Consider the following 15111-nt stretch of genomic DNA (forward strand, 5'->3'; position numbering starts at 1 on the left):
CTGGTTCAACAGCCTAATGATTGAAGGGTAATAACTGTTATGGAACCTGGTGTTGTGGGTCCTGAGTCTCCTGTGCCTCCTTTCTGATGGCAGCAGGGAGAAGAGAGCATGAACTGGGTGGTGGGGGCCCTTGCTGATGGATGCTGCTTGCAGATGTGCTCATTGATGGGGAGGGCTTTACCTGTGATGGACTGGGCCGTATCCACTACTTTTTGTGGGCTTTTCTGTTCGAGGGCATTAGTGTTTCCATATCAGGCTGTGATGCAACCAGTGAATATACTCTCCATCATGTATCGTGGGCTGAAGAGATAGATAGGTTCTTGATTAGCCAGGGCATCAAAGGGTATGGGGAGAAAGCAGAGCAGTGGGGATGACTGGAAAAATTGGATCAGTGTATGATTGAATGGCAGAGTAGACTCGATGGGCTGAATGGTCTACTTCTGCTCCTATATCTTACGGTCTTAAGAGCCTGTACTCTACTGCAGTGCTGTATGTTCCATGCTCTATTTGAACAGGGGTGCTTTCTTGGGCCCTTAGCCCCCAGTGGATCATAGGCCATTGATAACCTCCCATCTCCATTACCCTCTGGAGTCAATATAAGCAATGCTTCCGCAATCCATTACGTCCACTGTACAGGGGATTGGCTTATACAGCTTCACCAGAGCCCTGTTGGCTGGCCTTACCCATTTCCACCTCTCAAGACAGAGACGCGGGGTTGGACTTTGAGAGGCTACTTGGACAGGTACATGGATGGGAATGGTCTGCAGGCATCCCTAACCTGGAATTCACCAACCCTCTGTTAATGGAAGGCATCAGTGGCACAAGAAGGGTTGAGAACCCCTGGTTTAGAAGGATATGGTTGAAAGGAAGTCAAATGGGACTAGCTTAGATGGGAATCTTGGTGAATATGGACTAGATGAGCAATAGGGCCTGTTTCTGTGTTGTATAAATGACTTCATGAGTTAAAGCGTTAATGTTTCTCTCATCACAGTTGATGACTGACCTGCTGAATACTTCCAGAACTTGGTACAGTTAGTTCACTATTATTGATACAAGCTGTTAACTTCTGGTACAATTAACAAATATAAATGCCTCAGCTGTTAATAATGCGAGTGAAATTTATAAATCTGGATCAGCTCTCGGTATGTTTATCCAATAATTGAATGTTTATGTGATTACTGTATTCCATCAGAGAGTGATATGGTCATGACTAATTGACAAGCAGTGTGGAATTTGGAACATTGCCAGGACATGAATCTTACTCTTTGGGATACTGAAACACAGGAGTTTCTGCAGATACTGGAAACCCAGAGCAACATACACAAAATGCTGAAAGGACACATGCTGGCAGTATTTATAGAGAGGAATAAACAGTTGACGTTTTTGGCCGATGCCTTCATCGGGACTTGAAAGGAAGAGAGTAGGAGCCAAGATAATACAGTGAGGGGAAGGGGAAGAAGTAAATGCTGGCAGGTGATAGATGAAGCCAGGTGAAACCAGTCAATAGACAATAATAGACAATAGACAATAGGTGCAGGAGTAGGCCATTCAGCCCTTCAAGCCAGCATCTCCATTCACTGTGATCATGGCTGATCATCCACAATCAGTACCCTTTTCCTGCATTCTCCCCATATCCCTTGACTCCATTATCTTTAAGAGCTCTATCTAACTCCTTCTTGAAAGAATCCAGAGAATTGGCCTCCACTGCCTTCTGAGGCAGAGCATTCCACAGAACCACAATCCTCTGTGTGAAAAAGTTTTTCCTCAACTCTGTTCTAAGTGGTCTATCCCTTATTCTTAAACTGTGGCCTCTGGTTCTGGACTCCCCAACATCGGGAACATGTTTCCTGCCTCTAGCGTGTCCAATCCCTTAATAATCTTATATGTTTCAATCAGATCTCCTCTCATCCTTCTAAATTCCAGTGTATATAAGCCCAGTCACTCCAATCTTTCAACATATGACAGTCCCGCCATCCCAGGAATTAACCTCGTGAACCTACGCTGCACTCCCTCAAAAGCTAGAATGTCCTTCCTCAAATTTGGAGACCAAAACTGTACACAATACTCCAAGTGTGGTCTCACCAGGGCCCTGTACAACTGCAGAAGGACCTCTTTGCTCCTAAACTCAACTCCCCTTGTTATGAAGGCCAACATGCCATTAGCTTTCTTCACTGCCTGCTGTACCTGCTGTACCTGTCGAGGGGGAGAGAGGATGAGGTAAGATGTAGGAAGGTGATAGGTGGGAGTGACCCAGAGGTCAGCGAAGTTTGGAGGGCAAAGCTGAAGGTCAAAGTGCAAAGTGTGATGAGTCTGGAAGTAGAGGGCTGAAGGTGAAAGACTAAAGTCGGCAAGCTGGAAGATAGAGGCTCAAATCAAAAGTAGTCCAGGGCCAAGGACTGGAAACCCTCATTGACCCACATACTTTTCCCCTCACCTGGTCTCACCTATCACCTTCCAGTTCTTTACCCACCCTATTCCCTTCCTTTCCAGTCCTGATGAAGGGTCTCAGCCCAAATCATCACCTGTTTATTCCCTCTCCAGAGTTGCTGGCTGACCTGCTGAGTTCCTCCATCATTTTATGTGTTGGTTTGGAAAAAAATTGGCGAAGATTGTATGGTAGACCACCTCAATGGGCCAAATGGCCTAATTCTACTCCTGTGTGTTACAGTCTGATGGTTGTTCTCAACCTGAGAATAGATGACAAAAATCCGCGGTCACCTGGGACTGTGAACTCTAACCACCATCTTCTTCTTTGCAGCCAAGTTGTTCCGTACGGTCTGGGGCACCCAGTGATGCGCCGAAAGCGGGAACTGAGGCGCTGTTTATGCGCTAAGAGCAGTGACACTGAGTGCCAGAGCTACTGTCGGTTGGTGAGCAGAGATCCACGGTACGGAGTAGGGATTCAGCTGGTAGTCTGTATCATGTTTATGGTCTTTGCAAATTATTTGATTATTGTTAGAAGTCATGCAGTGCAGGTTCGAACGGTGGGAAAAGCCCGTCAGATCAAGGATAGGACATTGAACACTGAACGTGGAACATAACAGCACAGTACTGGCCCTACAGTCCTCAATGTTCTGCCCAGCTCAATCTAATCCTTCCCTCCAGCATAGCCCTCAATCTTTCTATCATCCATATTCCTATCTAAGTGTCTCCATAAGACCATAAGACAAAGGAGCAGAAGTCAGCCATTCGGCCCATCGAGTCTGCTCCACCATTTTATTATGAGCTGATGCATTCTCCTATTTAGTCCCACTCCCCCGCCTTCTCACCATAACCTTTGATGCCCTGGCTACTCAGATACCTATCAATCTCTGCCTTAAATACACCCAATGACTTGGCCTCCACTGCTGCCCATGGCAACAAATTCTATAGATTCACCACCCTCTGACTAAAAAAATTTCTTCACATTTCTGTTCTGAAAGGGCGCCCTTCAATTCTTAAGTCATGCCCTCTCGTACTAGACTCCCCCATCATGGGAAACAACTTTGCCACATCCACTCTGTCCATGCCTTTTAACATTCGAAATGTTTCTATGAGGTCTCCCCTCATTCTTCTAAACTCCAAGGAATACAGTCCAAGAGCAGACAAACGTTCCTCATATGTTAAACCTCTCATTCCCGGAATCATTCTAGTGAATCTTCTCTGTACCCTCTCCAAAGACAGCACATCCTTTCTTAAACAACAGGAATTCTGCAGATGCTGGAAATTCAAGCAACACACATAAAAGTTGCTAATGAACGCAGCAGGCCAGACAGCATCTCTAGGAAGAGGTGCAGTCGACATTTCAGGCCGAGACCCTTCGTCAGGACTAACTGAAGGAACAGTGAGTAAGGGATTTGAAAGTTGGAGGGGGAGGGGGAGATCTCCCCCTCCAACTTTCAAATCCCTTACTCACTCTTCCTTCAGTTAGTCCTGACGAAGGGTCTCGGCCTGAAACGTCGACTGCACCTCTTCCTAGAGATGCTGCTTGGCTTGCTGCGTTCACCAGCAACTTTTACATCCTTTCTTAAATAAGGAGACCAAAACTGCCCACAGTACTCCAAGTGAGGTCTCACCAGCGCCTTATAGAGCCTCAACATCACATCCCTGCTCCTATACTTTACTCCTCTAGAAATGAATGCCAACATTGCATTCGCCTTCTTCACTACTGACTCAACCTGTGTCTCTTGAATGTTCCTAATGTATCAGCATCCACCATCATCTGTCCACCATCATCATGCCGTCCATTCCGCACACCCACCATTTTCTGTGTAAAAAACTTACTTTTAACCTCCCCCTCTACTTTCCTCTACCTCCCCCTCTTAAATTGATGTCCTCTGGTTTTGGCCTCTGCTGCCCTGGGAAAAAGCTGTTGGCAGTCCACGCTTTGTCTTTGCCTTTCCTAAATTTATACACCTCTATCAAATCACCTCTCATCCTCATATGCTCCAAAGAGAAAGGGCCTTGTTTGCACAACCTAATCTCGTAAAACATGCTTTCTAGTCCAGGCAGCATCCTGGTAAAATTTGAATGTATCCTCTCTAAAGCTTCCACATCCCTCTTATAATGCAGCAAGTGGTGTCAATAAGATACATTGCCTACAGCAGAACTGACCAGTTGTAGATCAACACGAGTTTGATAAGTAACACTCCATCTTCTGCCCGGGCTCATTTACAGTCTTCCAGACTCAATATTTAATTCTGCAAATTCAGGTATTTCACTTCCTCATTTGTTATTGTCAATACTATGTTAAAATTTTATTTACTAATTAAAGAACCAGACATATTGAGAGTCAAATAAATGAAGTTTTCACAAGGAAACATGATGGAGACATAGAGTCATAGAAAAGCATAGTACAGAAACAGGCCCTTCAGCCCATCTAGATCATGCAGAACCATTTAAACTGCCTACTCCCATTGACCCACACCAGGACTATAGCCCTCCATACCCCTACCATCCATATACTTATCCAACTTTCTCTTAAATATTGAAATCAAGCTCACGTGCATCACTGGCATTGGCAGCTCGTTCCACACTCTCATAACGTTATGAGTGAAGACGCTTCCCTCATGTTACCCTTAAAACCACACACCTTTCATCCTTAACCCATGAGGTCCAGTGGAGAAAACCTGCTTGTATTTATCCTATCTATACCCCTCATAATTTGTATACCTCTAGCAAATCTCCTCTCAATTTTCTACGTTCCAAGGAATAAAATCCTAAACCTATTCAATCTTTCCTTATAACTCAGGTCCTGCAGCCCCAGCTACATCTTGGTAAATTTGTGCTGAACTCTTTCAACTTTATTTACATCTTTTCTGTAGGTTGGTGGCCAAAACTGCGCTCAATACTCCAAATTAGGCCTCAGCAATGTCTTGTACAACTTCAACATAAAGTTCCATCTCCTGTATGCAATACATTGATTTATGAAGGCCAATATGCCTTCTTTACGACCCTGTCAAGCTGTGATGCCACTTTCAATTAATTATGGACCCGATCCCCTTGTTCTACCACACTCCTCAGTACCCAACTGTTCACTGTGTAAGACCTACCCTGAAATTCAACACCTTGCACTTGTCTGCATTAAATTTCATCTGCCATTGTGATGTGAATTGGTAAGCTGGTTTATTATTGTCATCTCAGCATCAGAATCAGGTTTATTATCACTTGTGTGAAACCTGTTGTTTTGTAGCAGTGGTACACATAAAATTCCTGTGAATTACAAAAGAAGTGAATAGGCCAAACGAGTGAATGATGAGGTAGTGTTCATGCATTCATGGACGATCCAGAAACCTGATAACAAAGGGGAAGACACTCTCCCTGAATGGTTGAGTGTGGGCTTCAGACTCCTATACCTCCTAGCTGACAGAAGGGGACCAATAAGGGGACATGTCCTCTGGGACAGTGAAAAATATTATTTTGCATGCCATCCATACTGATCACTTCAGTGCATCAAGGCAAAACAATAACAGACTGCAGAACAAAGTTACACAGGAAGTGCAATGCAGACAGACAATAAGATGCAAGAGCCCATAACAAGGTAGATTGTGAGGTCAAGAATTCATCTTGCTTTCCTTGGAGAAGAGGAGGTGGAGGTTGAATCTGATTCAAACAAACAATAATGTATGACAAATATTTATTCATGGCCACTTTATTAGGTACACCTGTACATTATTGTAAATATTTAAGATTTTTGCATAGTTGGGGAATTAGGTTATGGGGAAAAGGCAAGCAGGTGGAGATGAGTCCATGGCTAGATCTGCCATGATCTTATTGAATGGTGGAGCAGGCTCGACGGGCCAGGTGGCCTACTCCTGCTCCTATTTCTTATGGTCTTATGTTCTAATCAGCCAATCGTGTGGCAGCAACTCAGTGCATAAAAGCATGCAGACATGGTCAAGACGTTCAGTTGTTGTTCAGTCCAAACATCAGAATGGGGGAGGAAATGTGATCTAAGTGACTTTGAGGGGGAACTTCTTTACTCAGACAGTGGCAGCTTTGTGGAACAAGCTTCCAGCAGAAGTGGCTGAGGCAGGTTCAATACTGTCATTTTAAGTAAAATCGGATAGCTATATGGATAGGAAAGGAATGGAGGGTTCTGGGCTGAGTGCAGGTCGGTGGGACTAGGTGATAGCAAGAGTTCGGCATGGACTAGAAGGGCTGAGATGGCTTGTTTCCCTGCTGTAGTTGTTATATGGTTATATGACTGTGGGATGATTGTTGGTGCCAAATGGGGTGGTTTGAGTATCTCAGAAACTGCTGAGCTCCTGGGATTTTCACTCACAACATTCTCTAGAGTTTACAGAAAGATCCAGTGAGGGGCAGATCTGTAGGTGAAAACGTTTTGTTAATGAGAGTTCAGAAGGGAACGGCCAGACTGGTTCAAGCTGATAAGGAGGCGACTGTTATTCAAATAACCACGCGTTACAACAGTTGTGTGTGGCAGAGAGTCTCTGAATGCACAACAGGTCAATCAAACCTTGAAGTGGGTGGACTACAGCAGCAGAAACCACAATGTACACTCAGGGGTCACTTTGTCACGTACAGGAAGTATCCAGTAAAGTGGCTTCTGAGAGAATGCTTCTATTGTCATTTCTTGATTATGTACTGCTGTTGCAAAACATCAAATTTCACAACATATGTTAGTGATAATAAGCCTGATTCTGATTCCAAGTGTTTGAAGGGAAGTAACTGTTCTCAATCAGTCACACTGAGTGCTACAGAACTACCATTCCACACTGGCAATTTACCAGACATATTTTTTGCCGTCTTTGGATAGCTGGACGCAGGGAAGCAGTCAGTGTCAAGCCTGTACGCGCAGTCTCCTCCCAGTCTCTATCCAGCTAACAGGAGTCACCTGCCGTTCATTTCCAAATCATAACCTGCAGACTGTTTAAACTAAGCTCTCATTCACAGTCCTCGTTCACTATCAAAGCAGCCTGTTTCTCCTAGCCTTCAGTCACCTTCTTGCCTGTGCTGTTTAGTAGCTGCTCTCTCTTGTTTCATGGCCCATTGTGGCTTGTTGTTTTGAACTTTATGAGTAAAGTTATCGATCACCACTAAGTTGTCTCTGCTGCTCTGCATTTGAGTCAAGCCTCTTCTACAGCTCCTGACAGGATGGGTGAACTGTCGATTGACCCAGCAGAGTCTGCTAGCCTAAAGTCTGCCAACACGAGTACCAGGAAGCCGCTGGCCACCTGCTTGTCACTCTCTTCCAACTCTCCGTCATGATACAGCCTCCCCGTGTCAGTCAGCCTCCTCCCTCCGAGCCCTGGATTCTGGTGCCCGAACACCACGGCAGAATCCCAACAAAATTCCTGTCCTAGTGTGCCTTGCAGTTCAATTTCCAGTCATATCTGTATCCTACAGACCGAGCCAAGATTGCCTTCCTCATCTCCTTCTTGACCGGGTGAGCTCGGAACTGGGTCGCCGCTAAATGGGACAATAGAACCTCCATTTGTAATAACTACGGGGAATTCGCCGTTGAGATGTGCCGGGTTTTTGACCATCCGGAAAGTGTAAGGGGGCAATGAATCAGATACTTCACCTGATAACACCACGGAATTCAGGAAAGCCCTCAATGTGATCAAATTCCTCCAACCAGTCTGCCCTCAATGTGCTTGTCTAATTCCGCCAACCAGTGTGACCCCTACTGATCCCCCGATGCGATGGTCCCAGATCGGCATGGATTTCATCACGGGTTTGTCATGGTGAGGCCACGGTGATTATGAGTGTGGTGGGCTGGTTCTCCAGTGTGGCCCACGTCGCTGCCCTCCTCAAACTTCCATCAGCCCCTGAAACAGCGGACCTGGTTCTTCAATACGTAGTTCACCTCCGCGGGTTCCCTCACGACATTGTGTCAAACCGGGGCCCACAATTCACCTCCGGCTTCTGGTGAGCCTTTCTGTTCCCTGCTCTGCACCTCAGTGAGTTTGTCCTCTGGCTATCATCCACGGACCAATGGTCAGTTACAGAGCCAATCAGCAAGTGGAGAAGTCTGACCCTTCCACATGGAAGAGGTATCTGCTCTGGATTGAGCTGTCCCACAATCTACACACCTCCTTTGCCCCAGGTGTGTCACCATTCAAAGTGCTTCATGCCACCAATCTCCATTGTTCACCGCGGGGGATCTAACCGTGTAGGACTCATCTGCCAGGGCCCTGGTACACCGATGCCAGAATCTTTGAAAGAGGACATGGAGGGCTATCGAAGCCGCTAACCGCACCAACTGCCACCAGGTTTATCAGCGCTCAGCCAGACTACTCCAGCCTGGGGGCCGTGTTTGGCTGTTCACCTAAGGTCTGTCCATGTGCATTGAATCCTGCAAGCTCTTTATTGGCCCCTTTAAGATTACACATCACATTAACCCAGTCACTTGCCATCTTCAGCTGCCACCATCCCTCAGGATCACACCGACCTTCCATGTGCCCTGCCTTAAGCCTGTTGTCCATGGACTGCCAACCCTCCCGAGCCTGCACCTATGAAACCAAGGATGGTTCACTAACTGATGGATTCACGACATTGTGGACAGGGTGTGCAGTACCTTACTGAATGGGAAGGGTATGACCCGCAGGAGAGATCTTGGGTGCTGTCCAGTTGCTTCTTGGATCCATTGCTCATCGAGGAGTTCAACCAGATCACGGTGGGTTATCGGGAGCCAGCTGTGTGTCGGGGGAAGAGATCCTGTCAGGCCAGCACATGCAGACTCCACCCAGCTAATAGGAGTCACCAGCCACTCATTTCTAACTCACCGCCAGCATCCTATTTAAACCCGGCTGTCACCCACAGTCCTCATTCACTCATCAAACCAGCCAGACTCAACCAGTTGCTGCTAGCCTTTAATTACTTTGTTGTCTCGTGGTGTTTAGTATTTGCTCTCTCTTGTTTTGTGGCCCCTTGTGGCTTCTTATTTTGCAGATTCTCTTAAAGTTATCACTCTTGTCAGTTCCACTGCTCTACATTTGGGCTAAACCTCCTCTACATCTCCTGACATCCAAGCAGAAAAGGCCAAGGAGGGGTTGATTGGCATAAGTGATGACTGGTCTGCATGGATATGATAGACCAAAAGACCTCTTTCTACGCTCTCCCTACTTCTGCCTACTTGATCAGTACATCACAGGAACAAACTGGCATTGTCATGTCAGTTTAATGAAGATATGGAAGCCTCATCCCTTCCCACACAACATCCATATCCTTCCATTCCCTACACATTTATGTAGGGCATGCATTTGAGGTGAGAGGGGGCAATTTCAGAGGAGATATGAGGAGTGTTTTCTTTTTAAACAGAGTGGTCAGTGCCTAGAGGCAGGAACATCAGAGACTCTTAAGAGATGTTTCAATGGAGATGTGAATGTGAGGAAAAGGGAAGCATATGGACATTGTGTAAGCAGAAGAAATTAGTTCATTTGATTACTAATTTAATTGGTTCGGCATACCATTGTGGGCGGAAGTGCCTATCGCTCTGCTGGTCTGTTCTGTGTGCCTATCAAACGCGTGTTAAACACCTCTGTCACAGCAGCGCGTACCACCAGCCCGGCAGCACATTCCAAGCCTCCAGCACTCTTTGCGTTTATATCACAAGAAAGTGAGTCATACATATCAGATATGAAAATGGGTTCGAGAGGGAAAATAAATCAGCCATGGTGGGATGGGGGTGCAGAGTCAATGGGCAGAATGTAGGTAATGCTTCTCGTATGTCTTGTGGTCCTACCGCCTTTCAGTTTCCCCTCTCTCACCTTAAAATCATGCTGCCTGGTGTTAGACAGTCCAACCCTGGGGAAAAGATACCTATCTATGTCTTGCATAATTTTATACATTTCTATCAGGTGAGCATTCATTCATTATGATGAAAACACTTGGTCTTTTACCTGGGGATAGGGATTCAGAAACTAGGCTTAAGGTGAGAGTGAGAGATTTGAAAGAGACCTGAGAGGCAACTTCTTCACACAGTGGATGGTGTGTATCTGAATGAGCTGCCAGAGGGACTGGAATTGGTTTATTATTGTCGTGTGTGCTGAGATACAGTGAAAAGCTTGTCTTGCATGCCGTTTGTACAGATCAGAACACAGTGCATTGAGGCAGAACAAAGCAAGTCAATGTCAGAATGTAGAATAAAGCGTAACAGCTGCAGAGGAAGTACAGTGCAGGTAAACAGTCAAGTTCAAAATCATAACGAGGAAAGTTGTGAGGTCAAGAGTGCATTTTATCGTACTAGCGACCTACATAGTAGTCCTATAACAGTGGGGTAGAAAATGTCCTTTAGCAGGTGGTGTGAGCATGCAGATCTTTATATTGTAAGTTCAACCAGATGGGAGAGGGGAGGAGAGGGAATGTCTGGGGCTGGTGCAGTCTCTGATTATACTAGCTGCTTTACTGAAGGGCCTCTTCATATGCTGCTTTGTCTATGACTCTATTCTCCAGTGATCTTGCATCACTGTCTTATTCAAGTTTAAAACCAGGCTAGAAGTAGCAAGGGGAATCTGCCCAGGAGGGCACGTCACCCCACTGAGATTGCCCCTCGTTCCTGGGATGACAGAAGGCAGATGCATTTCACCCGTAAACCCTGGCAATGAATATTTGCCAATGCAGAAGATGCAGGTGGGCCTGCAGTAGACTATAAGACATAGGAGCAGAATTAGGCCATTCGGACCATTGGCTAACTTATGGCTATCATGGCTGACTTATAATTCCTCTCAACCCTGTTCCACTGCCTTCTCCCCATAACCATTGATGCCCTTACTAATCAAGAACCGATCAATCTCTGCTTTAAGTGACTTGGCCTCCACAGCCGTGTGTGACAGCGAATTCCACAATGGTCCACGCTCTGCTTGCTAACTGAGATGTCTTCTGTTGTGCTTTGCAGACACGTCAGGGACACAAGAGTCAGAATGCTCTGGAAGGAGGTGGAGAAGCGGGCGTGGAGAGCGACGGGTGAAGCTGCCCTGCAAGGGGGCTCATGGGATGTGGAAGAATAAATGAAGAGCCTGTTGAAACTGGAAAGGCACAATTGATGGGGTGGTGGGGGGGGGTGGGTGCAGAGTTGGGGGAAGAGATGGTGGGAGGGAGTGGGATAGCACGGTGGGGGCGGGGGCTGTTAACTTGGTCCAGTGAGGCGGTATCTCCCAGGATCCTGCACTTCGGTGAGACGTGTCTCAGGCACTATTGTTGCCGCTCTCACCTCCCTCCCCTTACCCCAGCCCCAGATGTCTTTACAGATATGCAGCAGCACCCTATAACTGGCACTTTAACATACCTCAGATAGAACAACGTTGCAACAATCCCAGCATCCCCCAGAAAAGACAAGGAACAAAAGGCCAACTCTTCCATCAAGCACCCCCACCCTCCCCACCTCCGTTGCAGCTTGGAATACTGTGAATGGACAGTCCTTATTGCCCCATCCCAATGCCCCACAGCCATGGGATCTCCCTCTCAGAGGGAAAGGCACAGGACATTTCTCCTCTTAGAGTGCAGAAGGAGCCTGTGTTTCCTTAAACTTCAACACAATGCGCTCTCAATCTGTTCGTTCTGTGCCATGTCATGTGACATGGCGCTCATGCTCTTTCCATGACCATGATTGTTCCTGGCAAATTTTTCGACAGAAGTTGATTGCCATTGTCACCTTCTGGGCAGTGTCTTTACAAGACGGGTGACCCCAGCAATTATACATAACCAGGATGCGATGGGTGCTAGCTGCTCAGAAGGTCATCCACTACCTGCTCCCGTAGCTTCAGATGACCCTGATCGGGGGACTAATCAGGTACTACACCTTGCTCAAGGGTGACTTGCAGGCTACTGGAGGGAAGGAGCACCTTACACCTCCTTTGGTAAAGGCGCATCTCCACCCTTCCAACCTGCACTCTCAAAACACAAAAGGAAGCCCAGTAGATTGCTGCTAGCATCGCAACTCTGATCTCACCACCTCAACTTCCCCCAATGTCAATCAACCCAATCACTTTACTAACACAAATTCCATCACTGCCTGGGCAAAGAAAATTCCCCAAAATTTCCTCTTGGCAAATGAGTTAATTGTTGCCTCACATACCAAGGTACAGTGAAAGACATATCTTCCATACCATTTGTATGGATCATTTCATTGCAACAGAGCTTCAAGGTAAAGCAATAACACAGTGCAGAGTAAAGTGTTACAGTTACAGAGGAAATGCAAATCAGGTAAGCAATAAGGTGCAAGGTTGTGGCCAGCTCAGCATCCTTCTTCAGCTAGATTCTGCCTATGTCAGTCATCTGTCACTCTACTAATTTGGCTTGGACAAAAATAGCTCTTGGTAAAACCTTTTATCATTATTGTCACATGTACTGAAGTACAGTAAAAAAAAACATATAGAACATTATATCCAATGTTCCCTCTGATTTTTAGTAGTCAGCATGTGCAAAAATCTTATGTTGTGCAATTTTTTTCCTGTGACAAAAGTATGTGCACACTGAATGCACACATGGCAGAGTTTATGTAGGTTTACAAAATATTTGACATAAAACTGCACAGAATAACAACAAAATAACATACATATTTAAGTCACTCAGTTATTTTTTCTCTCTCCTGTCTTTGGCATTTACCCATTCTTTGTAAACTCTATCTAGACTAATAGACTTCCATCCAATTGATAGCTTTTGATTCTCATTAACATATCCAAATGACATTCACCTAAACGGTTTCTCAGCTTGTTTTTGAGTTGATTCATTGGGCTAAAACCTCGCTCAATGTCCATCAACTGTGCAAGGTCACAAAACTGTTCATTTTGAAGTACAAATGCCACCATTTGAGCAAAGTTTGAAATCAGTTTGGATTTAATTTTTTCTTGCACAGAAAATTTGAAATCATTAAACTGTCTAACTATTACAGTATTTTCAGCTAGAAAATCATGATATTTTAGACATAAGGCATTAAATTGTTCACCGCCAAAAATGAAGTCACAATCTGCAATTGTGGAGAAATCAAAAGCTGACCGTTCTTGTACCTCATCTTCAGGAAACCTTTCTTCTAAATGAACACAAAGACTATTTATAAAAGTCAACAGTGAACTTGTATCTACTGTGACATTTTCTTCATGTTGTTGGCTTAGCAAAACTTTAACTTTGTCACTCCACGAAACATTGTCTCCCAGATACTGCTTTCTCATCTTGTTAATTTTGCCTCGCGCAAAATGAGGTGACTCAGTCAGTGTCAGGCCACTCTTTTGCAGAATCACAGTGCAGCCAGTTAATCAAAGACATCACTTAAAACCTGTCAAGCTACTTTGTATGTAATGTTTATCAATTTCACGTGACAGCATTTAGCCACAGGGTCATTTGACTGATCTTCTTCAATAAAAACTTAGTAAGCTATTTACAGGATTTGAAACAGATCTTTGTAAACTTTACGATATGAACACTGTCTGCCAAAGATGGCTGCCGCCTTGATGCAGCTGTACAAACAGGAACAGGAAAGGTGAGGTGACGTGCATTGTGGTATTTGGAAAGCCTACTAACTAATTAACAGAAACATTTAGTTAAAAGATTATTTTCAATAAGTATAATTATTAATTACTACATTATTTTAGGTAACTAACTTTTTGTACACACGATAATTTCCTTTGTGCGCTGGTTGTGTGCATAACTTAGAGGGAACATAGATTATAGCCCCGTATAGTCGGCCCTTTGACCCATGATGTTGTGCCAACCTTTTAACCTAATCTACGATCAATCTAACCCTTCCCTCCCATATAGCCTCTATTTTTCTATCAAACACGCACCTATCCAAGGGTCTCTTAAATGGCTCGAATGTACCTGCCTCTACCACCACCCCTGACAGTATGTTCCATGCACCCACTGATCTGTACATAAACAGAAACTTACCTCGAACATCCCTTTATACTTTCCTACGATTGCTTTACAATTATGCCCCATGGTATTAACCATTTCTGCCCTGGGAGGAGGTCTCTGGTCATTCACTTGACCTCTGCCTCATCATCATGTACTCTCCTGTCAAGTCATTTTTCATCCTCCTTTGCTCCAGAAAGTAGAGCCCTAGCTTGCTCAGCCTTTCCTCGTCAATCTTCAATCCAGGCAGCACCCTCTCTAAATCTTTCACATTCTTCTTGTAAGAGATGACCAGAACTGTACACAATATTCCAAGTGTGGTCTAATCAGGGTTTCATAGTGTTGCAACATTACCTCATTGTTCTTGAATTCTGTCCACTGACTATTGATGGCCATCATACGCCTTTGACCATAAGATATAGGAGCAGAATTTGGCCATTTGGCCCATTGAGTCTGCTCTGCCTTTTCATCATGGCTGATCCAAGTTTCCTCTCAGCCCCAGTCTCCTTCCTTCTCCCCATATCCTTTCATGCCCTGACCAATTAAGAATCTATCAACCTCTTCCTTAAATATACATAAAGATTTGGCGTCCACAGCTGCTTGTGGCAAAGAATTCACAGATTCACGAAATTCCTCCTCATCTCCATTCTAAAAGGATTCTAAAATCTCCATTCTAAATTCCTCCTCATCCCCTGCTATTCTGAAGCTCTATCCTCTGGTCTGAGACTCTCCCACCATCGGAAACATCCTCCCCACATACACTCTATCAAGGTTTTTCACTGTTCGATAGGTTTCAATGAGGGCATCCCTCATTCTTCT

The 15111-nt window shown here is 45.1% G+C and overlaps 1 protein-coding gene across 1 annotated transcript in view; it reads left to right on the forward strand.

Moving 5' to 3' along the window:
• si:ch211-202p1.5 (uncharacterized protein LOC103909337 homolog) overlaps positions 1-11461 on the forward strand; it is a 117884-nt gene extending 106423 nt beyond the window's left edge. Inside the window, exons 3-4 of the mRNA XM_063054967.1 lie at positions 2759-2887; positions 11342-11461. Coding sequence (XP_062911037.1) covers positions 2759-2887; positions 11342-11453 — 241 coding nt within the window. The 3' untranslated portion in view covers positions 11454-11461. The remainder of the gene's footprint in view (positions 1-2758; positions 2888-11341) is intronic.
• The last annotated feature ends 3650 nt before the right edge of the window (positions 11462-15111 follow it).

This window comes from Mobula hypostoma, chromosome 8, assembly GCF_963921235.1.
Source record: "Mobula hypostoma chromosome 8, sMobHyp1.1, whole genome shotgun sequence".
Taxonomy (NCBI): Eukaryota; Metazoa; Chordata; class Chondrichthyes; order Myliobatiformes; family Myliobatidae; genus Mobula; species Mobula hypostoma.